Source organism: Pyrenophora tritici-repentis, chromosome 4 (genome assembly GCF_003171515.1).
Source record: "Pyrenophora tritici-repentis strain M4 chromosome 4, whole genome shotgun sequence".
Classification (NCBI taxonomy): Eukaryota; Fungi; Ascomycota; class Dothideomycetes; order Pleosporales; family Pleosporaceae; genus Pyrenophora; species Pyrenophora tritici-repentis.
In genome coordinates, this window is record NC_089393.1 from 2867986 (window position 1) to 2891789 (window position 23804).

A 23804-nucleotide genomic window follows, 5' to 3' on the forward strand; every position below is an offset into this window, starting at 1 on the left:
AATACGATAGTCAATACAATACGTTGCAGCCACCCCGCCTTGTCCCTCCTCCCACTCGATTATCCATAGTAGTTATACTACTAGAGGGACCTTGTTCCAATAGTTTTTTTATAAGAAAAAACTTCTTGTCTTTTGCTCTTTGAGCACGAAATACGTGTACATCGACGCTAGACTCGTTTCGACTAGCTGTGGTGAGAGAGCTCTTTCCAGCTTGTGCTGAGTGGAAGGAGCGCCAAGGCGGCCCGCTCAATCTTTCGACGCGAGCTCCTCAGCAACTCAGCAACTACAATCTCGACCTGACTTATTGCTCAAACACGCCCAACGCCAACAAAACGCGCATCTGGTTTGTTGCAGAAGCCAACGCACAAAGTCACAGCTTCGAACGACTTGAGCGTAGCAGCGCGCACCACGGCGACAATGTCGGGCGCAACTGCGAAAGGCAAGAAGCAGGCGAACAAGAATGCCTATCGCCGGGCAAAGAAGAAGCAACAGCGCATCGTAGGTCTCCGACGCATTCTACAAGCATCCATCGCACTAGACCATACTAACAAGCCGCCACAGGAGACCAAGTCGGACGTGGGCGGCTCAGCGCGCGAGAATGATTCTCCTGCGCCAGCAAAAGATGCCAGCAGCGACGCACTCGCGGTGCAGCCTGTAAATCTCACTAGCATCGACGACATCGCAAACGTGTACGACCTGGACGATCCCGCATTAGAGGAGTTCAAGAGCGTTTTCGAGAAGTTCAGGGAGCCGACCGAAGAGGAAGCGGCCACCAGGGACGAGGAGAAGGCTGAAGTGTACGTCGCCGAAGACGGCATCCCCAGCGACGAAGAGGAGGAAGAAGATGGGCAGCCCAAGCTCTCCAAGAAGAAGATGAAGCAGATGAACAAGCTATCGGTCGCGCAATTGAAGTCGATGGTTTCCCGCCCCGAACTGGTCGAGTGGACGGATGTGTCATCGTCTGATCCCAAGCTACTAATCTCCATCAAGGGCGCTAAGAATGTCATACCCGTCCCGACTCACTGGTCGCTCAAGCGCGAGTATTTGTCGTCGAAGCGCGGTATCGAGAAGCCGCCATTTGCTCTGCCCAAGTTCATACAGGAAACAGGCATAGCAGAGATGCGAGATGCCGTCTTGGAGAAGCAGGCAGAAATGACCATGAGGCAGAAGCAGCGTGAGCGCGTCCAAGGCAAGCTCGGCAAGCTCGATATCGACTATGCAAAACTCTATGATGCATTCTTCCGTCGCCAGACCAAGCCGGAGCTAACACGTTACGGCGAAGTCTACTACGAGGGCAAAGAGTTTGAGACAAATCTCGTCAACCTTAAGCCGGGTGAGCTGAGTGAGGAACTTCGTGAGGCACTTGGAATGACACCTGGTCAACCACCACCGTGGCTCATCAACATGCAGCGGTTCGGGCCCCCGCCGTCGTACCCCAACATGCGCGTTCCCGGTGTGAATGCTCCGATCCCACCCGGTTCTTCCTGGGGTTTCCAGCCAGGCCAGTGGGGCAAGCCTCCCACAGACGATGGTGGCAAACCACTATTTGGAGGAGATCTGTATGGAACGGCCATATTGGAGGAGCAACAGCAGCCGACACACACTGGTGAGCCCGTTGAGCGCGGCATCTGGGGAGCACTTCGAGCCGAGGGCGAAAGTGAAGACGAGGAGAGCGACGAGGAAGAAGAGGAGGAAGACGAGGATGAGGAGGGAGGTGATGTCGATCCGAGTGGCATTCAGACTTCGATGACCACGGCCTCGGCCATGCCATCTGAGATTGGAGGCGCAGAAAGCATTGCCGGAGAGTTCCAACTTCGGAAGCAGCGTAAGGGGATTGAGACTGAAGAGCCTGGAGCACCGCGGAGCGCCTATACCGTGCTCCCAGAGAAGAACATCTCGGCAACTGGCTTCTTCGGTGGTGAACATGCTTACGACCTGGACGCAGCTAGGCGCGATACGCTTGGACATTCGCAGAGGAAGCGCAAGGCCGGTGATGTGGACATATCTGTTGACGTCGACCAGCTGGCTGACAGTGACAAACTTGACAAGGATGCACTAAAGAAAGAATACGAGTCTAGGCAGAGGGCGGAGGCACAGGGACAGTGGCAGAGCATTGATCAAGATGATTTGGCCGACATGATCAACCAGGAGAGCAGAAAGCGGGCGAAAAGGGAGGGACGATGAGCAAAAGACGTTGCGCTAGGTGTATGATTAAGAGTCCGCAGAGGACATGGGTTTTGTACAAAAGATTTGGTTTACTTTCGAGCGCTCCAAGGGCGGGCCGGCGTCACGGATGCCAAGGGTCAGTAGGGCTTCGGCATATTCAGCATTGGGACACGGCGTTATATGCGGTAGCCAAGGTTACCGCAGATGAAGATAGTCAAGATCAAGAAATCAGTTTTCAAGGGCAAAATGAGTGGACAGGAATAATGTTTTGACTGTGGAGACGGTAGCATCCCGTACTTGGCCGCAACGGACGCCACGATGACGCAAACGGCAATGCAAAGGTTGTCAAAGAAAGCTGCCCTGGATGGTGAGTCGAAAGCTAATTTTTAGGAAACAAGGCATAGTAGATGTTTAAGATTGGATTGAAGTTGAGAAGACTGATGGCTTTGAGGCTGGCTGAAGTGACAGGAGCAAATGGAAATGGGACACAAGATGTGCTGACTGAGGCTCCGAGACCAATGCGGCCATGCGCAAACAATACGGGGCGCTAAGCTAACTACTGGCTGTTTGCATGGTTCGATTGTTTGGAAGAAGGGCTCAGGCCGTGCATACATATGTGTGCACCGCAATCATCCCATGGCACGTGACGGCAAACGCGTCCAGTGGCAGCGGGCTTGGCTCTGAACTTCACTTTTTGCAGAACCAACACACGACACCACGCGCTCAACACCGTCAACCTCTCGACCGTCGCATTGTCAACTACAAATTCACCACGATTGTCTGTATTTTATCGGCTAAAACTTGGTAGAGACGACAGGTCAAATATATTACTATTGCAAAGATGGACAGGGATCGCGAGCGAGACAGAGACCGAAGGTTTGTCCGCCCTAAATTGTCGCATGCACTCTGATAGGCACATTTCGCTGTTGTGCATGTGGAACTCAATGCAGTTACTTACAATATTGCAGAGACGACAGGTACTCGAACACATACCGTCCGCGTTCGCCTGGCCTTCGCCCACGCTCGCCTCCACGCGGAGACAGCTACCGTGCTCGCTCGCCCCCTCCCCGCCGCGGTTCGCCGCCTCCTCGCCGTGGATCACCTATCCGACGCGGTATAGCATCTGCTGATACATATGTTCCTGGTGGTCGCTCTTCTCGTCCTCGTAGCCGATCGCCTGCATTTCGAAGACGATCTCGTAGCCCACGTCGCGATGACAACTGGAGGGCACGTCCTCGATCGCCTCCTCGCCGAGCATTCTCACCTCGGCGCGATGACTACAGGAGCGAGAGAGCAAGGTCTCCTCCACGAAGGGACCGAGACCGAGATCAGTACGATTCGTACACGCGCTCTCCACGTCCCCGCGAGAGGTCTCCACTGCCCAGGGAGCGCGATGTGTCACCTGCTAGAAGCCGAGGAGTGCGCTCTCCTGTTCGTCCCAGTCGGTATGAAGAACCCCGCTCGCGAGTCAATAGGTGAGCACCAAATTATCAGTGATAATGCTTAGATTACTGACACGTTCATAGCCCTCCTCGCCGCTACTCTCCTGTCCGCGACTATAGGCGCCGTTCGCCTTCCCCGAGGCGCGAGCGTGTCGACCCATACACAGCAGATACCTGGAGAAGTCGCAGGTCGCCTTCCCCTATACGACCCACGTACCCTTCAAATGAAGCATCGGGCAGAGACTCGGCTGCAACCTCGCGTCGCTCCTCACCGCCGCCTATCCACCCCAGCCGAGCTGCACTTGTAGAGGACAGGCCCGTCAGGGAACCCGCGTCGGCGCCGAGATCACCGTATCGTGAGCGCATCCCCGATAGGAGCCGAGACTTCAGTCGTGAGCGGGAGCGGTCACCTCCACGCCGTAGGGATAGTCCCCCCACTGGACCACGCGTTGATAGGGACTTCGCGCCTCCCACTGGGCCATCTTCTTCCTACCGCAACGGAGACAGCAACTTTGCTAGGGCGCCGCCGACAGGGCCTTCCAGTCGGAGCTATCCCTCCCCTGCCATTTCCCCACCAGTCGGCCCATCTAACTCAACACCACAACCGCCCACGTTCCCCCGAGGAAATAACCCCGTTTTAGCAGCGCCAACGCGGCCGCGTGGTGGAGGCCGAGGTTTCGGCGGCTATGAAGGACGAGGAGATTTCTCTAGTCCACCTTCACGTCGAGGTTCTTGGGCGTCAGGACCGCGAGGAGGCTACTACGGCGGCGCACCGTCCGGACCCAGGGGATCCAGCAGTGGCCCTGGAGGACCAGCACCTTTTGCTGCTTCATTCCGTGGCTCCAACAACTCTACGGCTACAACGTATCCCCGTACCATGCGCTTCCGCGATCATCTCGCTGATCTCCCCAAGGAGATCCCTGGTGGCCAAAAAGCTCCTGAGATGTATGACAAGAGCAAGATCTTGAAGCTCGAGGCCGAAGCGCAGAAGTTGAGAGAGATGATTGATAGGAAGGAAGATGCGAAGAGGCAAAAGCTGAAAGAGTGGGACAATCTTGAGCGTGAAGCTGAGACAGCCCAACTGCGAGTTGATTTAGCCGAGAGTTCTCTGAGGGGCTTGAACGGTGAGGCCGATGTTAGTGATGCTTTCTAGTAGATGGGCAACACAAAATCATGGCGGCTCTAGCTGGTATCTATCGGATCGAAGACTGGGCGAATTTGGGTCGATGACTGGATGGTGTACGATATGGTACCCTTTTTGGGGGGTTGGAGGATCAGGTCTATATTGGCGTCTCAAACAGTGCTTCTTGGTAATAGCACGTTGGGCGGGTGTTCAGTGGCTTGTAATGGTAGTGATGCAGGATTTCGTCTTCTGAAGATGATATATGCCCTCGTTCGAATGAAAGCTGATATAACATGATTTGTATTGATACTACATAATGAATGTGATACTAGTCAAAGTTGCCCTCGACGGTAGATTACCTCATACAATCACATCAAAATACTAGCCTTCTCACATACCTTTCAGGTATACACGCGAAAACCCCATCTACATCTGTACGTCAATGTATCACTGAAGCACTCTATGGTGCAGTTGTCCACATGGTTTGGTGGTCACTCACCCGCGGTAGGGAACACGATCTACTGCGGATTACCGATTGGCCAGTATTCGTTCTCCACTTGCATGACTCGCCAAACGCCAAATTGTTGCGGCCGCTCTTACTGACTTACCTGCCCGCTACTTCCACTTTCGCTCAACTACTTTACTGTCGCAGCCATGGTAGGCAAGAAGGTATTGAGGCGCATTCCTAACATATTAACTAGCTGCTAACATGATTATACAGGAGGCTGCGAAACCGAAGCCAAAGCCTGCCCCGCGCGGGGCGGCAAAGGCGAAAGTTGCGACTGCTGTACCCCAAGATCAGCAAGCAGTCGGACAAGACTCTACTAATCTTAATTCTACAACGACCAACCCACAAGATACGATCATGGGCGATGACACAAAAGACCAAGATCCTGGCGCCTCAACGTCCGCAGAGGAGCCAATAAGTCGACAAGCCAAAGACGAGTTCGCCGCTCTACTTGAGCCTTTCTATTATGGCAAGAGTATGACGGACCCCATCAACACGGCGCGCGACAAGTGGAATTTACTGCCGGCATTCCTGAAGACCAAGGGTTTAGTCAAGCAACACGTTGACTCGTACAACCACTTCGTCGACGTGGAGCTCAAGAAGATCATCAAGGTCAACCGTTTCGTCCGCAGCGACTTCGACCCCAAGTTCCTACTCGAATATACCGATATCCGCGTTCTGGCGCCGAACCGACAGGAAGAAGATGATCTCGATCACCATAAGAGTACCGTCACACCCAACGAGTGCAGGCTACGCGACATGACATATGCTGCGCCAATAGTAGTGGACATTATATACACGAGGGGGAATGCAAAGGTCAAGCGTACAGGAATCAAGATTGGCAGGATGCCCATAATGTTGAAGAGCAATAAATGTGTGCTTGCGGGCAAGAACGATAACGATATGGCCGTCATGGGCGAGTGTCCGCTGGACCCAGGAGGTTACTTCATCACCCGTGGACAGGAGAAGGTTATTCTGGTTCAAGAGCAGTTGAACAAGAACCGAGTTATTGTTGAAAGTGCAAAGGGCATCATGCAAGCCAGCGTCACCAGTTCTACTCACGAAAGGCGAACCAAGACGTATGTCATCCAGAAGAAAGGTCTCATGTACCTGCGACACAACACGCTCTCCGAGGAAATCCCCATCGTCTTCGTAATGAAGGCACTGGGTGTGGCTTCCGACAAGGAGATCCTGACCATGGTTGCTGGCGAAGACAGCGCGTATCAGGACAACTTCTCCATCAACTTTGAGGCTTGCGCAAAAGAAGAGATTTTTACACAAGAGAGGGCACTGGAGTATATCGGGCATCGTGTGCGCTTAGTGAAGAAGCCGCTTGGTACATCACGCAACCGGAATTACCATCTTGAGGCCATTGAGTGTTTGTCGAATGTTGTCCTGCCACACGTACCAGTCGAAGGCACAAACTACCGACCCAAGGCGCTTTACGTCGCTCTCATGGCGCGTAGGGTGTTGATGGCCATGCAAAACCCCAAGCTAGTTGACGATCGCGACTATGTTGGTAACAAGCGTCTGGAGTTGTCCGGTCAGATGTTGTCGCTCCTTTTCGAGGATCACTTTAAGCGCTTCAACCACGACTTCAAGCTGAGCATTGACAAAGTGCTCAAGAAACCAGTCCGAGCCCAAGAATTCGATGCCTTTTCACATTTCAGTGTCCACAAGAACCACATCACCATGGGTGTCGAGCGTGCCATTGCTACTGGAAATTGGAGTCTAAAGCGATTCAAGATGGACAGGGCTGGTGTCACGCACGTACTGAGCAGGTTGAGTTACATCGCTGCACTCGGTATGATGACGAGAATCAGCTCGCAATTCGAGAAGACGCGCAAGGTCTCCGGTCCCCGTGCGCTCCAACCATCGCAGTTTGGTATGCTTTGCACATCCGATACACCAGAAGGAGAAGCCTGTGGTCTCGTCAAGAACTTGGCGTTGATGACGCACATCACAACTGAAGACGACGACGATCCTGTCCGCAAGATTGTGTTCATGCTCGGCGCTCAAGATATCTGCTCGCTGACTGGTGAGGATATCCATGCCGAGGGTGTGTACAGCTTGTGCCTTAACGGTACACCTATCGCTGTTACAGACAGACCCAAGCACTTCCTGAACAGCTTCCGGGGTCTTCGGCGCATGGGGCGTGTCTCCGAGTTTACTAGCATCCACATCGATCACGACCACTGCGAAGTTCACATCGCTACAGACGAAGGGCGGATTTGCCGGCCGATGATTATTGTTGAGAACCAACGCTCCAAAGTGACATCGCGGTACCTGAAAGCTCTTCGCAAGGGCACACTGGATTTTGAGGATTTTCTCACAAGAGGTCTGGTCGAGTATCTTGATACCAATGAGGAAAACGATACGAATATTGCTCTGAAGGAAACCGATATCAACCAACATACGACACATCTCGAGATTGAGCCGTTTACCATTCTTGGTGCCGTTGCCGGTCTCATTCCCTATCCCCACCACAACCAGTCACCGCGTAACACCTATCAATGTGCTATGGGTAAGCAAGCTATTGGTGCGATCGCCTACAACCAGTTCAGCAGGATAGATACTCTTCTCTATCTCATGGTCTACCCACAACAGCCCATGGTCAAGACGCGTACCATTGAGCTTACGAAGTACGACAAGCTGCCCGCCGGTCAGAATGCGACAGTCGCAGTCATGTCTTACTCTGGTTACGATATTGAGGATGCTCTCATCTTGAACAAAGCGTCTTGCGACCGTGGATTTGGTCGCTGTCAGGTCATGAAGAAGCACGTCACGCAACTAAAAACGTATGCCAACGGCACATCTGACCGCATCAACGCGGGTGCCCTCGATCCCGACAACAAGAATCACCAAGCCATCGGCAAAGACGGTATCGCACAAGTAGGCGCCCGCATAGAAGCCGGCGACGCCTACCTCCTCAAGTCCATCCCGGTAGACACTGCCGGCCCACCATCGAACACGTACAAAGACAAGCCCGAAAAGTACAAGAACCCCGATTACAGCTACATCGACAAAACCTGCGTCACCGAAAACGAAGCCGGAGTCACTCTAATCAAGCTCCTCTTCCGCCAAACCCGCCGCCCCGAACTCGGCGATAAATTCTCGTCCCGCCACGGCCAAAAAGGTACAACAGGCCTCATCGTCCAGCAAGAAGACATGCCCTTCAACGACCAAGGCATCTGCCCCGACATCATCATGAACCCCCACGGTTTCCCCTCGCGCATGACGGTCGGCAAGATGATGGAACTCCTCTCCGGCAAAGCCGGTGTCCTCAACGGCACCTTGGAATACGGAACAGCCTTTGGCGGCTCCACAGTCGAAGACATGAGCAAAATCCTCGTCGACAAGGGGTTTTCCTACACCGGCAAGGATTACCTCACTTCTGGTATCACGGGTGAAGCACACCAGTTCTATACCTTCTTCGGCCCGATTTACTACCAGAAACTCAAACACATGGTGCAGGATAAAATGCACTCGCGAGCACGTGGTCCCCGTGCTATTCTCACGCGCCAGCCCACGGAGGGTCGTGCGCGGGATGGTGGGTTGCGTCTCGGTGAGATGGAGCGCGATTGCTTGATTGCGTATGGTGCGTCGCAGTTGTTGCTCGAGCGGCTGATGTTGAGTTCGGATGCGCATACTGTGGATGTGTGTGAGAAGTGTATGCCCCTCCCCCCTTTTTCTCTCTCTCTTCCAAACTTTTTTCTCGTGTTGAAGCATACAACCATACTAATGCATGCACAGGCGGCCAAATGGGCTATAGCGGCTACTGCAAACTCTGCGAGAGCGAGAAGGCAGTGCGCAAAATCACTATGCCGTATGCGGCAAAGCTGCTGATTCAGGAGCTGGGCAGTATGAATATCAAGGTGACGATTGGGCTGGAGGATGAGTTTCCTAGGGATGCTTAGCGCGCACGCGCGCGCGTGTGTGTGTGTGCAGGTGCAAGTGCAAAAAAAAAGTTCAAAGGGAAGAGGAGGTATGCGTGCATGCATTTGTTTCTGGCGTAGTCAAGGGGTTAGGTAGGGATGGGACTTTTCATGATGACAGGATGGGATGCATAGCGTGTGGTGTTTTTTTCTTAACAAGGTAACATGGGATTAATTGATCATGTTTTTCATTTTGAAATGGGACTTGTGGTCTGGTGATACTTGTGTCCCTGGGATTAAGCTAGCTTACTCTCATGCCTGTAGTCTCCAAAGACGACTTTTGGCCATGCCATCACAAGTTGAAATAACTCATATATGCTCCCTGACGTGGCGTCACGTGCCTCATCCTTTCTTCCTGTACCTCCGACTCCAGATAGTCAGCCTATGCTGCGTCTCCCTCGTGACTGGCACCCTGAACCACGGGCCAAAGGGAGCGAATATCATAGACAGACGATCAGCGGGCTCCAGATAATGCGCAACCTGCAGCCAGAGCTCAGTCGGTATGACAGATAAAGCCGAGTTAGTTGCTGGACTGAAGGTGCTGTTTGGATTACGAATAATGCGGATGAGGGTGTCGATGGTGAGCACGGGCGCAATGTTGTGACGCTGTAGAGTCGGGTAGATGGCGAGTGCTAGGTTTGGCAGGCATCTGCTACCTGCGTATTCGTAGATCATGAGGAGCAGTTCGGCGGGGAGTTTCTCGAACGGGTTGCTGTCGTTGGGTGGATCTGGTGGACCGGGCGGCGGGGGAGGCGGCGGTGGTGGAGGTGCTCCAGCGGCTGCGGACATGCTCGCGCGAGAGAGGGGGAGCAGATGATGTGGAAGCGGTTGTTGCTGGCGAGAGTGTCTTTGGCGCAAGGCAAGTTTGGCAGATCGTATCTGTGAATGTGTGTCGCACGACCTTGAACGGTGTTTGCTCAGTCCGTGTGGGGCTTGCTGGGTGGTTCGGCGGCGATGGCTAAGAGCCAGTTGTAGATGTAGGCGGAGAGAAAGTATGCGCCGATAGCGACTGCAACTATGTAGATAGCGACGGGGCCGAGTGACTCGGGGAAGACGTTCAACACGAATGGATCGAGTACTAGAGCCGTCAGAAAGCGAACTTTGCGCATTGAGGCGCGACATACTGATATCAGCGTCTACAGGAGGCGGATAGTCCATCAACGTGCGATTGGTCGAATAGTAGGACGCTGCAGCCTGGAGGCGGAGGAATAGCACAGACTCTGGGGTTTCGGATGCAGCTCCCTTGACGTCCCGTCCTTCGTCGCCTTGGAACTGGCGCTGTTCGCTATACTTTGCAAGCGAGGATACAAGTTCAGGGGTATCAAAGACTTGGGCAAGGGAAAACGTCTCCAGCCAGAAGTCGGTAGGTTGCTGCACATGGTCAGTCGGTCTTTGTCAACACGCGGGGCACGACTACAATGAACACATGGTGACATGGGGTGTAATTGGAAAGCGCCATGGACTCACAGTTGCCGGCCAACAGATGCGCACCTCGTACCTTCTCGCGCCGTCGAGTTGGCGGAGCAGGTACCAAGATTCGAGGCCGCGGGGTAGGGACTCTGTGGGAAACTGAACGCGGAGATGTGTCGGCAGCACCGTGTCGGAAGGCGTCAAGATGTCTAGACGGAGGTTGTCTAGGCCAGGGCGCACATTTTGGAGCGTCACAGGACTGGGGCCCAGGAAGACTGTCTTTTCGACATTGGCATTCACCGTCCCGATGTGTGTGACGATGCAGAGCAGGGCGGCGGCGAGGCGCATGTTTGGCGGCCAAGACAGGATGGGAAAGGTCAATGGGAAGGAAAACAGCACATTTCCTCACGTGCTCACCCACAGTATCACTTTCATGGGTGATTCTGCTTTCGTCCAGTCTTTGGTCGTCCAGTCGTGTTGATGTCGTCGCGGTCCCCAACAAGTGGCCGGCAGCTGCATTCGACGTGTTGCTTAGCGCCGTGGCCCGTGATAGGCGGGCCCTGAACACCCTAAAAGTTCGATTCCACAAACACAACACCACTTCCTCCCCCCCCCCACTGCTCCACTCGACTTCCAGCAGCTCCTCGACCTCGCCCATATACGCTTCGACGCCGCATTTCGATACCCCAATTACTACGCTTCAAATCTTCCACCATGAGAGAAGTCATCAGTCTGAACGGTATGTCGGCTTTTGTGTGTGGCTCACGCGCCCTGACCGCCCTGGTTGGGTGCCACATCCCTGACCCTGTGTTGATGCTGACTTTGTACGCGTCTAGTCGGCCAAGCCGGTTGCCAAATTGCAAACTCGTGCTGGGAGGTGAGTAAACTCGAGATGCGCCTTCATGAAGCTCCCAATCGCTTGCAGGGCGAAAAAGGAGCGGGAATGTCGGATGCTTGACCGCCAGTCCGCAACCACGAGCTGACTCGTTGCCACAGCTTTACTGCCTTGAGCACGGCATCCAGCCCGATGGTTTCTTGACCGACGAGCGCAAGGCTCAGAACGACGACCACGGCTTCAGCACCTTCTTCTCCGAGACTGGTAGGCAGCAGCTTCCGTCGCAACAAATGCCGCACGACAACTAACAATGTCCAGGTCAGGGCAAGTACGTTCCCCGTACCATCTACGCCGATCTTGAGCCCAATGTCGTCGACGAGGTTCGCACCGGTGCCTACCGCTCCCTTTTCCACCCCGAGCAGATGATCACAGGAAAGGAGGATGCCTCAAACAACTACGCCCGCGGTCATTACACCGTCGGCAAGGAGCTCATTGACCAGGTGCTCGACAAGGTCCGCCGCGTTGCCGACAACTGCTCGGGTCTCCAAGGTTTCCTCGTCTTCCACTCCTTCGGTGGCGGTACTGGTTCTGGTTTCGGCGCCCTGTTGATGGAGCGTCTGTCTGTCGACTACGGCAAGAAGTGCAAGCTTGAGTTCTGCGTCTACCCAGCGCCCCAGGTCGCTACATCCGTCGTTGAGCCCTACAACTCGATTCTTACGACCCACACTACGCTCGAGCACTCCGACTGCAGCTTCATGGTCGACAACGAGGCCATCTACGACATCTGCCGAAGGAACCTCGGCATTGAGCGTCCCAACTACGAGAACCTGAACCGTCTCATTGCTCAGGGTATGTAGCTCCATTCTTCTCTCACTTGCTATTACTAATCCAACCCAGTCGTCTCATCCATCACTGCCTCCCTCCGCTTCGACGGTTCCCTCAACGTCGACCTGAACGAGTTCCAGACCAACTTGGTCCCCTACCCGCGTATCCACTTCCCCCTCGTCGCCTACGCGCCCGTCATCTCCGCCGCCAAGGCCGCCCACGAGGCCAACTCGGTCATGGAGATTACCAACGCTTGCTTCGAGCCAAACAACCAGATGGTCAAGTGCGACCCGCGCAACGGAAAGTACATGGCCACCTGCCTGTTGTACCGTGGTGACGTCGTCCCCAAGGACACCCACGCTGCCATTGCCCAGGTCAAGACCAAGCGCACTGTCCAGTTCGTCGACTGGTGCCCCACTGGTTTCAAGGTTGGTATCTGCTACCAGCCTCCTCAGATGGTTCCCAACGGCGATCTCGCCTCGGTCAACCGCGCCGTCTGCATGTTGTCCAACACCACGGCTATTAGCGAGGCCTGGTCTGCTCTCTCCCACAAGTTCGACCTCATGTACAGCAAGCGTGCCTTTGTACACTGGTATGTCGGTGAGGGTATGGAGGAGGGTGAGTTCTCGGAAGCTCGCGAAGATCTCGCTGCTCTGGAGCGCGACTACGAGGAGGTTGCCGCCGACAGCCTCGGTGATGAGGAGGGTGTTGAGGCAGAGTACTAGACACATTGTTAGCTGGCTCTGGAGCGTCGTAAAGAGCACTTGATTGGCTCTGCATTGTTGATTGGCATCTTCCTTGTTCGAAGCTTCGCTTTTGAAAAAGAGCAGACACCAACTCGGCAACGACGTGCAATGGCGTTTGCAAGGAGAATTGGTAGCGTACATTCTCCATACATGAAGCGATTTTGGGATCAATTACCCTCTTTCTATGTTACTACTACCTTTAGTAATGCCAATAAATTGTCAAATGGCACACCTTCATCCTACGCCTCTAGTATGTTGACAACAGACAGAATGGATTGACTTGTGATCATTGACAAGGGCTACTACTAATGAGATAGGTGTGTGAGTTGACAGACAAGGTTGTGTGAATAATTCATTTGTTGAACTCATGGATGTGTTGTAGTGCACACGGCCTTGTTATCGTCGGTTACTAATAGCAGATTTTATCGCTGTAGATCTGCTGGCACTACTAATATTGTGTGTATTGCAGTGAGAATTAATCTCGGGTTGAGACTGGGTTATCCTTTCCTACGGGTAGATGGCACGCGTTTAGAAATGATAGTTTTTACTGGTTATGTTGGAAACTATGGCGGTACTCGCGGTCTACGTAATAGTTGGTGATAGTAGTGTAACCCTAGAGAGAAGAAAACGAAGTTGTTATATGTTATGTTTCTTAATTCAAGTATCTATTTTACGGGAAGACTTTGTCGTTAGGGGGATTTGTAGGTTTCCAAGTAGGTTAAAGATGTAGATTACTGCTTAGGTAAAAACCCTCTGTAAAAGTCTTTTTTGCGATCGTTGATGTTATGTGTGTGTACATACATACGTGTGGTGGATATCTTGGATTAAACTACAGCGTGTTTACCGTTAGTTATAACAGCTGTAGACTTCTACCTCAATCAACTATGATGTTTTCCTTGCCCTGAACGTGTTGTTACTACTACTATCGGGTCCATTCCAGTCCGGAATGATCTTTAATTGGGTGTGTAGGCTATCCTTTTTCCCTGAGGAGACTGTGTTAACGTGTTGTTTTGAGTGTGTAAGCTGTAAAGTTTATAGTCGCAATATTGATTTGTATATTTACCAATTGCCTAAACGGATTCGAATGCGCAACACGATGATACGAGATGACTTGAATTCTTCTTCTAGGTAAGAAGTAAGAGTGAAAAAACTCGGTAGAACTCTCTCTCGTCAAAGTCATGTAATCGATGGTCCTCTAGTTTGGTACGACACTTTGTCTTCTACCTAAAAAGAAGACTACCCTTCCGTCGCACCTTGCCATTCTACTGCCGCATTTTTGCGCCGTAGCAGACGAGGATATGAAATGGTACCATGGTGCAGTCAAATGAATCGGGACAGCTAGCCCCCTGACCATCGCTCCCAAGCGATGTTCAACGATGTTCGACGATGATAGGGAACAAATTAGATATCGTTACTCGACAGAAATTGACGAGGGCCACTAATGGAAGGATGAAGCTGCAACACAGCCACTTTATAGTTAAGTATCTGCTAGGTGCTTCGTCAGTAAGCTTCAACGTGTTCACTATGATTTTCTGACATCTACGTTGATGGTTTTGTACTACCCAAAAAATTCGATAAAAACAATAAGCTTCCGCCAGCTGAATAGGTTCTACGTACAAACACGTTGACGATTGACACACAAAAAGCTAATTGGCTAGCCTACATCGGCGGCACTCATCACGGATCTGGGGCAACGTGTTTACTATATGCCACAACACCTATTCACTCCTCGCTCGACCCATCATACTGAGCAAAGCTACAACAAGTCCACATGCCGTCACCATGTACGAACTAACCCCCCATGCACCTTGTATATCAGCCTTTACCAATGTCCAGCAGATGCCAAACAAGACACTGGCCAGAATGACAATAGCGACCATCACAACGATGATCAAACCAATGTTCCAATTCTCTTCATAGTACAGGCCCCATCCTTCTGCTGGCGCCTGTCCCGTAGCCTGTATTTCACCGCAGTTCCGCTTTGGGAGTTGATTGAAAACGGACATCTCCTCTTCAGCGATCAGTTCCGGGTGTTGGAAGTAATGCAACATCTTCGCGGGCAAGACAGGAGGTCCGTAGGCTAGAGGCCCAGCTGGTATACAATCGTACTCTGCATTTGAGTTCAGTGGGATGCACTGGCAGCCGTCTTGTCTGCAACAAGGCTTATGCAGACGCGGCTCTATATCGTTGTTTAGCCGTAGATGGAGCTTTTGTAGAGTAAGCAGCTATACTTTACAGACCCATTAGGTCTTGATGATCGACAGACCTTTGTAAACTGTATTTCATTCACTGTCTTCAGCACCCGAGAAGTCCAGCGTGTCCTGCGATTACGTGATATTTGCTCTCGGATGAAGTAGAAGAGCTGTCGATCGCTTTTTATTGCCCGGATGCTGTCCTGAAGGAAGAGCTGGCTGCCCTGGCTTTGCTGCATACAGGCCAATAGCAGAAGATCCTGCGCAGGCGTCAACTCGATATTGACTGATGCGGATGCTTGGGTCGTCTCAGAGTCGTTGTGTTGTGGCAGCACATCGTCGCGATCTGCATCTTTCGAAAACAGCCTTGTGAGGTCTCTTGTGGTATTCCTCGCCCACGAAATCAGACCCGGACCATATCCTCTTTGTGGTTCTTCTTCATTGTAAGTAGTGACAGTGACCTTGGTACCAGCGATTCGTTCCATTTGATCTATTAGCTTGAAGACGCCGCCCGCTCGATGTTCTTGGACATCTCCGAAGAGAGCACCGCCACAAGCCTGTGAGCTGTTAGTCCGGTTATTTACAACCGTTGACTAACAGTGGCAATAAATTCATGAAGATCCCTAGAGACGAACTCATAGCCTGTTGAACCACTTACACAGTGCCATCTAAGCCGAATGAAACCTGGTTGCAAAGGTCGTTCCCCAAAGCCAGCCGTCACTAGGACTGTGTTCAAGGCACAACTCATCAAGGTCGCAACGCGCCCGAATCTTGATGGCGGGGCATTCATATCATAACCCCTTGCGGTAGAGCCAATGTTCGATCGGTGCTGGTGAATTAGAAGGGTAAGGCCGAACAGGTATAATAGATACACCCGAAACCGAATATACCAACAACGAGGGCTTGGATACATAGGATCATAGTAAGGTGGCTGCTGATTTTTCTGCTTCGTGAGAACACATCTTTGTATGAGCTTAGATATAGTCTTATAGAATGAACCATACTCCTCTCTAAGATATCCCGTCGGCTAAGTCTAGTTAGTAATATTCCACTTTGTGAACAGGAGTCGACAAAGCCGTTTGAAAAAACTCACCTCGCAAATTTGTGTGATGAAGGTCTCAGAGACAGTTTCCTCACATACATACATATGGAGTTTCTCGTTTGTTAAGACGAAGTTGAACTCTCCGCGACGATTGTTTAGGGTCGTACCCAAATCGTACACGAACTCTAAGATGGCCGGATCCTCCATCGAACTCACTTTCCGGACTTCATTAGCGTCCTTCTGGTCCGTTTTCTTGAGAAAGATGATCAATGCTGGCTGAAAAGGTGGTCTTCCCAATTTGCAGAGAGCCTATAGCTGTAGGTAAGCATGATTTTAGTAATAGCGAAATCAATTGGAACTCATACATTACTGACAATGGCTTGAGCTGAGTTTTTTACTACAAAGGCGACGGGTTTCTGTTGTTTTGTTACAAATTTGACTAAAGCATTTATAGGCTTCTGCTATCATACCCAAAGAAAATTCTCCTCCAGCATATCTCTAAGTCTTCGACTTTCAATTGCAATATATGACGATTTTGACAGTAATGGCATGTTAGAGATATCATATCCATATGTCCAGACTTTAGCACCAGGCACAATTCTTGTGAGACATTCTTCGGGCCAGAAGATTGTATCTGGAGGATGGCCATCAAAACCGTGGATAAACAAAATACTATCCGTATCGTTAGATGGATCTCTAGACGTGTGAGAGCGTAATACTTCAAAGAAACTTGATCATCATTCTGATTTTTGTTCAAATGAACTTCATCATCCTTTTGCCCTTCGGTCGCCAGCCTTGTGAGGCCGATTCGTTTTACGGTAACCATGTGCCTTGTACGGCTGTAGTCGTATTAAATGATTCAATCCATAGACTAGGGTCGCGGACAATTGCGTGTTAAAGCGAGTGGCAAAAGTAGATCAAAGAAGAAAGATAGCAGCGGCGGTTGTCGCAGTTGCGATGTCATTCAGCTTCAGCTGCAAGCCTTGTGCGCCGCGGTCGCAGAAAACGCGCAATGCGAGCCAATTAGAGACTTCTAGACTATGATTTATTTGATAGTCGTGTCGCTTTTGCGACAGAACAGCATCCACCCGGGTGTCATAAGATACTTGACATACTGGTGTACAAAGGCCCCTGTAGTCGCCAGACACGCCTCTCAGGCGCATACCCATACTGTTAATTATCTTATAATACCTACTATGGTGCGCTATACTACTGCTAGAAAATCCATAAGACAGCCTTCAGGCTTGAAACCAAACCAAAGGTCCCCTCGACAGGGCTATGAAAATAAGCTGGAAAGATCTCAAGTCCTGAATTTGGTGTACCAGACTATCCTAAGACTGGTAGGCGGCACGCTATGGTAGTTGGCGCTTCTCGCCTTACCTTCAGATTTACTCAAGGCACCCAATGACGTCACAATCTTACTCAACACGCCTTGCCGTTCCAAGAATAGAGCATCCTTCCACATCGGACTACGAATGCCCAAATAACAGCCAACACTCCATATTTCAGTGCTAAAGCCAAACCAAGGTTTCTACCAGCAGCAAAGAAATCCCCAAAACAACACACCTTCATCTGATTTCTATCACGACAATGACGCCCGATCTATCTTTACCATCTCGAGCCCCCGAACTCGGCCAATACGACGATTGCAACTGGGACGACGCAGCATTCGCTGTCTATACTCTCCTCGGCGACAAAGTATCGGTTCAAGATGTTGCTTCGGTGCTAGAAAAACAATGGTTAGATCAGGGCAATGAGAAGCATCTCGTGCGCCCCGCAGAGCCTACCGCAAAGTTTGAGACTTTGCAGGAAATTGTCCAAGCGCATATCAACTTGGATAAGGGCAGGCAACCTCACAGCGATGCCGTCTTCGATCTAGAATGGTGGCCAACAGCCTTCATCGTCGTCGTCAGGGAGGACTGGAGAACGAAGACTGGAGGACTATTGTTTGTTTTCGCCGACGATGAGAACGATTGCGAAATGGACAAATTCTATTTCAACATCGAAGACGCCTACATGATGCTCTCGAGTCTAAGCTTTGGGGATGAGGAGTTGTCTGATAGTAAGTCATGTTACAGTAAAGAGGCTCAGGCTTGAGCAGTAAACTACTGCGACTATGGTGGCACTCTGCTCAGTACCGGGAACAAAAACAAACTTTTGTGAATGGCATGATGTCTCGTTTTGTCTCCTAAGTTGCGAATTACATCTGAGGCACATTGGCCGCGGGAAAGTGTATGTACAGAGAATGCAGAATCTTCCTCCTAGTTGACAGCTACAGTCGATATGTCAGTGAAAAATGTGGTTGTAGATTGGAAATGAAAAGGTGAGACGTCACAATGCAGATTCTGTTGATCCGTGGTGTAATCCCGCCTTACTCGGTGCCGTCTCTTTCTGCCCCCACGGCCACCAAGGCTCCCACACTCTAAGGCCTCCAACTTTTATGATGCTCCCATGGCAATCCTTGCATGACATGGCGGTGCTTATTTCGAATATGTTGCGTCTGCGGATCACAGCCTCAAGTAGACCTTCTCAGAGACAAATGCCCGAGACCGTCTTCGGTGAACAGGGAAGATCCACTTAATACGATAGAAGACCCGAATATATTGTATCAATCGATTGTAGGATGAGGACTGCGCCTGTGCCGCAGAGCCTTATGATCGGGAATACTGCACACATCCTTGAGAACAAAATCGTATATAGGATGGTTATTCTGTTCCAATTCAAACAGGACATCAGTTCACGAACACTTCTTATTCAAACACTGCATTACATATAGTTTCTATTGCCCAAAGCCCTCCTTCGCCAACAAACCAAGATGAAGTCTTTGTTGATCGCAATGGCAGCGCTGCTACTCGTATCTACGACAGTGGCAAAGCCACTGATGATATTTGATTGTGTCAATGACGGCCTTGGCGGTATGATACTCTGTCCTGTCAACTCATTCTCTATCCAAATGCACCAAAATGACCATATCTGCTCGTATAGATGTTTGCGACAACATGTGCTTCGGTAATCCAACCTTCAATCTTTTGCGTCAGATCTCAACACAGATTTGCTACCTATTCCACGGGCTATATACTGACCATTATAGGTGCATTCTGCCAAAAATGGGGCGAATCTTTCACTTGGGACCATCCTACCAAACCAGTAGGCCGCTCGCGTAGCCGCAAAGCAGGATGTGGGTCCAAAAACCGCTGCAGCAAGAGCCCATACGGCACAGCCTATCAGTGCGACGAGTTCCCTTTCAAATCGGTCCAGGAATCAGATGCAGGTGGTCAGGTCAACCGATGCGTCAAGAAAGGGTATAACAATGGTTAGTCAGTCCTTCAGTACACTTTATCAAACCCTGCATCTGTGTAGAAACCGAACCTAACGAATAAACACAGCGCAGAGTCAAGTCATCCGCCAGTTCTACAATTCCGAAGGCTCTTTCAAAGGAAAAGGCTGTGATTCTACGTTCCCCTGCTCCTTTAATATTGTTTTTGCCAATGCTGGTAACATCGACTGGTGCGATTCCACGGCTAGCAAGTGCAAGAACGATGGCAACGAGTACACCAAGGCAGGCAAGGTGCCTGACCCCAGCAAGAGGCTCATGCATCGTCAGGAAAGCTATAACGGAACCCTGCAAGTTGGCGGTATGTATCTTTTGGAGAGTGGCCAGTCAATTGTCTCGGCCCAGCCGCTGAGCATTGGGGATCGAGCGTTCAGGGTCAAGCGGCACAACGAGACGCTTTATGCCGAGTACAACCATATGCACATCCCGGACGACGAGCAAGGTCTGGAGCAATACGATTATATGATGGATAACCTATATCTAGAGGAGGATGTTGTAGTTGGAAAAGTTTGAAGTCTGGTTTGTGACGGGATTATCACACTATCCAAATGACCTTAGCAGGAGCTACCAATTAGTACTAAATGCGATTTAATGTTACCGTTGGAGATGGAGCAGAGCTGGGCTGTGGTGGAGGTGGCGGGATACCTGTACAAAGCTATACATCATCCAATCCTGTAATTGGACTCGAACATACGATTCTCGATAAGTGACGTTCGTGGGAGGGAAATCAAGATCGAAAAAAAGTCGTCAAACCTTTCTTTAGATGAGGTAAACAATAATTATCCAGTTTGGTACGCCAAGAATAAGAAGAAGGTCGGGTTTGCTCGTTCCCTTGTGAGCTCTACGCGTTTCGATTATGTAAACCAGCTCTATCTCTATCCACTCAACCATATTCACTAGTAGTACATTGTTAGTTTCTTGAATACTGATTTATGTAACTGTTTTGTGCCTGGTTGATGTGTCTTAGCGAAGCTGCCGCCTCTTAGTTCTTGTGACTTGAAGACACCAACTTTGCCTCATTCATATCCGCACTGTTCCTCTCTCTTACTCACTTGTCGGTTCCAGAACAACACAAGATCAAAGATTGATCTGCGCTAGCATGCGTGGGGCCACTACCCCGGCAGTAAGCGACCCCGCTTCTCGCTAGCCTATTATGGTGAACCAGATCTGTACCATATCTGGGCACCAGATGCACATGGTTATTACTTTTGCTTACTTATGCTTCGGAGTGATACTACCTTAGGTATAGAGTACGCCATCACTAGGGTTACGTATCTGATGACGTGCGCCTCTGACGTACGCACACGGTACGTACCGTACATATAACCCCGCGTAGGATGCAAGCAATTTCCCAGTGTAACACCATTGGCAAGTTCCTTCTCCGTATCATCTATCACAAGTACAATGTCTACCCTCGCCGCCCAAAAAGCAACGACCCAAGCCGTCATCGACGCATACAACGCATGGGACATAGAAAAAATATTAGCTGTTCGAGCGCCAGACTGTACAACACGAGTCCTTCCTGCATCCATGGGGAGACCGAATATGAGCAATAGCGAGTACCGCGAACGTATGAATCAAGTAATGTCGTGCTTCAGGAAGTTCACTGTAACGCACACCGAGTTTTGCATGGGAGACTTGCAAGAGACTAACGTCGTCTTAGCTTACCATTCACGAAGAGGTGCATGATGCGGACGCGCATAAGTGTATGATGCACTTGTCCAGTACATCCGAGACTGACATCGGACCGTATACGAACGAATACGCACTGATCTTGCATTTGACGGACGACGGGAAGCAAGTTATCAAGTTTTTGGAATTTGTAGATTCGGCTTACTCCACGAAATTCTTTGCGGCGCTGGCCGAGGCAGGACTGGGGAAGTAGTGGAAGTCTACGGGGTCGCGATTCTAGACAGGCCTGAGTTGCTGATATGTAGTTTTCGCTGTGATTTCCTTGTATATACAACTGCGGCTCGTTAATAGTGGTTTCTCTTACTCGCTCTACTACTGTCTGTACTGCCGTATCCAGGATACAGATAGCACGTTGCTTGTCGGCAGGTGAAATTAATTGTGAAGAAACATGGATTGCCGCATAATCTTGTTATTGATCAGGACAGAACAGATGGGATAGATACAAATGTACGAAATGGATATCAAGAGAAATATCGATGGAGAAGATGATTATTCTATCGCTTCTCGAAATCACCTCCAGGCTTCCCCGGCGAATGCGTCTGCACATGATTATCAAACTCTTTGCCCGAAAATTTGCCCTCGCGGACTTTATTCTGGTTTTTGTGCGCCGCGATGCTATGTTTTTCAACGCTATCGCCATGGCGGTCTTCAACAGGCTTGGGTACGTCAGAGGCGTAGGCGGATTCGTGGCGGTGCACTGAGTGGGTGGTATTGGGGGGATCTGGGGATGCTGGAGAGGCTGGGGAGGCGGATTCGGTTGTGGTGTAGTAGAGGGCTGCGGCACCGATGGCGGCGGTTGTGGTGAGCCTAGGGGGAGTTAGTACAATGTGCGTCGTTGAGATGTACGCGAAAAAAGAAATTGATGGGATCTCAACTACTCACCACGTCAGTCGCGATGATATTTTTAGCGTTTCCTTGGTGCGCTGATCATGGTTCGTCGCATACAGTCTTCTCGCTGCTGGACATCTGACCTGGCATGGTGCGCGGGACAGAGCTCGTAGTGAAATTCTCTTTGTGAACAGCATTGTGTAATATCGTAGATGACGTAGGAAGCCAGATCGTCTACATGCAATACTATCTCGCGTTGAGAATCGTCAATGGCGAGATGTGGTTGTAGATGTATACATATCTCGTTCGCTCGCTGCAAGGTACGGTACACCAACTACGTCATCGGCTTGTTTACGCGCTGTTCTTGGAACGACGCGTTTGCGAACATGCCTGCGCACATCAGACCACCCAAATCATGTGATGGCATTTACTTCACTCCTTCGCGCTATTCCTTTTCACGTTCTCATAATCGTCATCGCCTTGACGTAGACTTATGACAGCTGGCCCAATCTTTTCGGGGTCCAACACGAATGCCTTGACAGCGACCGGCTCGTCCGTGGGGTGTTGATGCCGAGCGTCGTAAAACACCAACACGGCTCCCGTTTCCATCCAATCGCTGGAAATAATTCCAAGGAATCCAAGTGGGTACCACTGCGGGTCGTTGGCGGAGCGGGGGCCGTCTTTGTTAAACTCCTCATGGTACCACCGTGCGGCGTCTGGTGCACTTCTCTCGTGGAGCTGCCAAGGTTCAGGAACAGCTGCAGCGTAGCCCATCTCTGCCAACTCCGATTCCTCGTAGCCGAGATCCGCCTCAGCTTGTTGATTGATCACTCGGGTGGCTTGCTGGAGGTCGGAATTGGACACCCCCGAGCCGAGTGCAAAAACAGGGAACGATGACGAGTAGAATTCGGCAAACGTGTTCTGAGAGGTAAATTGCTGAAGCGGTTTTGGTGCAACTTTCAATCCGTTCAGAGCTTCGACAAAAGCCGCAGCCATCGTGACATGTGGTGGGAGGTGCGGCTGAGAAGTTATGACCTGAGAGGTGCGGCTGAGAAATCCTTGCCTGGAATGTGCGACGCTATGCTACGCTCGGTCGCATGTATCTGGCCAATTACCACTGCCTTTATCGAGCATATGCTGTACCTGGGGACACCAACAACAATCTAGTCGAGCTACGTTACCTCCTTCGTTTCGGTTTAAGTTCTCGGCCATTATTTACAGCTCCCATAAAACTCTCAAAACTAATCTCATACACTTCAAATATCCACAATTACTCTAAACCATCCAAATTTCCGCCTTGCCCGAGAATGGAGTCTAGCACAAAGTATGAAGCTGTTCAGAACGCCGAAGAATGTACCGGCCAGATTGTGATGGAGACCGATCAGGAAGAGAGCATCTTGCTTGCATGGTGGAAAGAAATCCTTGCAATCGTCGTAGCCATCGGTACCATGATTGGGCTTATCAAACTCTTACTCTTCTACAACAACAAAGAGCTGCCTAAGTGGAAAGGAAACCTCACGCTCAACTTTGTTGCAAGCCTCCTTGTTGTTCTCCAACGTGGTATGCTGATGATCGTCATCGTTGAAGGTAAGCAATACAGACTGACCAAGGTGTACACATTGACCTTGCTATAGTTATCAGCAACTCCAAATGGTCGTGGTATAGACGCCGACGTCCATTGAAAGATCTGATAACCATTGATGATGCCGGTAAAGGTCCTGTGAGT

The 23804-nt window shown here is 50.8% G+C and overlaps 12 protein-coding genes across 12 annotated transcripts; 8 read left to right on the top strand and 4 right to left on the bottom strand.

Moving 5' to 3' along the window:
- Positions 1-417: 417 nt before the first annotated feature.
- On the top strand, positions 418-2030 carry PtrM4_098540 (CUS1, Splicing factor 3b, subunit 2; the record flags this gene model as incomplete). Its single annotated transcript, XM_066107267.1, has 4 exons — positions 418-498; positions 562-1606; positions 1784-1990; positions 2023-2030. The coding sequence occupies 4 exons, from the start codon at positions 418-420 to the stop codon at positions 2028-2030; spliced, it is 1341 nt and encodes a 446-aa protein (XP_065962935.1).
- Positions 2031-3007: 977 nt separating this feature from the next.
- On the top strand, positions 3008-4761 carry PtrM4_098550 (uncharacterized protein; the record flags this gene model as incomplete). Its single annotated transcript, XM_001933781.1, has 3 exons — positions 3008-3042; positions 3135-3641; positions 3693-4761. 3 exons carry the CDS (start codon positions 3008-3010, stop codon positions 4759-4761), a joined length of 1611 nt encoding a protein of 536 aa, XP_001933816.1.
- Positions 4762-5385: 624 nt separating this feature from the next.
- Positions 5386-9156, top strand: PtrM4_098560 (uncharacterized protein; the record flags this gene model as incomplete). Its single annotated transcript, XM_066107268.1, has 3 exons — positions 5386-5400; positions 5453-8909; positions 8993-9156. 3 exons carry the CDS (start codon positions 5386-5388, stop codon positions 9154-9156), a joined length of 3636 nt encoding a protein of 1211 aa, XP_065962936.1.
- Positions 9157-9516: 360 nt separating this feature from the next.
- Positions 9517-9849, bottom strand: PtrM4_098570 (uncharacterized protein; the record flags this gene model as incomplete). Its single annotated transcript, XM_001933779.2, has 1 exon — positions 9517-9849. The coding sequence occupies one exon, from the start codon at positions 9847-9849 to the stop codon at positions 9517-9519; it is 333 nt and encodes a 110-aa protein (XP_001933814.2).
- Positions 9850-10091: 242 nt separating this feature from the next.
- PtrM4_098580 (TT-ORF1 domain containing protein) lies at positions 10092-10932 on the bottom strand (the record flags this gene model as incomplete). Its single annotated transcript, XM_001933778.1, has 3 exons — positions 10092-10252; positions 10299-10545; positions 10642-10932. 3 exons carry the CDS (start codon positions 10930-10932, stop codon positions 10092-10094), a joined length of 699 nt encoding a protein of 232 aa, XP_001933813.1.
- Positions 10933-11841: 909 nt separating this feature from the next.
- On the top strand, positions 11842-12969 carry PtrM4_098590 (uncharacterized protein; the record flags this gene model as incomplete). Its single annotated transcript, XM_001933777.2, has 2 exons — positions 11842-12268; positions 12317-12969. The coding sequence occupies 2 exons, from the start codon at positions 11842-11844 to the stop codon at positions 12967-12969; spliced, it is 1080 nt and encodes a 359-aa protein (XP_001933812.2).
- Positions 12970-14708: 1739 nt separating this feature from the next.
- On the bottom strand, positions 14709-16775 carry PtrM4_098600 (uncharacterized protein; the record flags this gene model as incomplete). Its single annotated transcript, XM_001933776.1, has 5 exons — positions 14709-15197; positions 15257-15739; positions 16276-16533; positions 16590-16640; positions 16695-16775. The coding sequence occupies 5 exons, from the start codon at positions 16773-16775 to the stop codon at positions 14709-14711; spliced, it is 1362 nt and encodes a 453-aa protein (XP_001933811.1).
- A 1039-nt stretch (positions 16776-17814) lies between these two features.
- PtrM4_098610 (uncharacterized protein) lies at positions 17815-18321 on the top strand (the record flags this gene model as incomplete). Its single annotated transcript, XM_001933775.2, has 1 exon — positions 17815-18321. The coding sequence occupies one exon, from the start codon at positions 17815-17817 to the stop codon at positions 18319-18321; it is 507 nt and encodes a 168-aa protein (XP_001933810.2).
- A 718-nt stretch (positions 18322-19039) lies between these two features.
- Positions 19040-20071, top strand: PtrM4_098620 (uncharacterized protein; the record flags this gene model as incomplete). Its single annotated transcript, XM_001933774.2, has 3 exons — positions 19040-19139; positions 19316-19537; positions 19611-20071. The coding sequence occupies 3 exons, from the start codon at positions 19040-19042 to the stop codon at positions 20069-20071; spliced, it is 783 nt and encodes a 260-aa protein (XP_001933809.2).
- Positions 20072-20962: 891 nt separating this feature from the next.
- PtrM4_098630 (SnoaL-2 domain containing protein) lies at positions 20963-21443 on the top strand (the record flags this gene model as incomplete). The annotated part of the gene is made up of 2 exons (XM_066107269.1): positions 20963-21166; positions 21222-21443. The coding sequence occupies 2 exons, from the start codon at positions 20963-20965 to the stop codon at positions 21441-21443; spliced, it is 426 nt and encodes a 141-aa protein (XP_065962937.1).
- A 301-nt stretch (positions 21444-21744) lies between these two features.
- PtrM4_098640 (uncharacterized protein) lies at positions 21745-23074 on the bottom strand (the record flags this gene model as incomplete). The annotated part of the gene is made up of 2 exons (XM_001933772.2): positions 21745-22057; positions 22515-23074. The coding sequence occupies 2 exons, from the start codon at positions 23072-23074 to the stop codon at positions 21745-21747; spliced, it is 873 nt and encodes a 290-aa protein (XP_001933807.2).
- A 311-nt stretch (positions 23075-23385) lies between these two features.
- Positions 23386-23712, top strand: PtrM4_098650 (DUF3176 domain containing protein; the record flags this gene model as incomplete). Its single annotated transcript, XM_066107270.1, has 1 exon — positions 23386-23712. One exon carries the CDS (start codon positions 23386-23388, stop codon positions 23710-23712), a length of 327 nt encoding a protein of 108 aa, XP_065962938.1.
- Between the last annotated feature and the right edge of the window lie 92 nt (positions 23713-23804).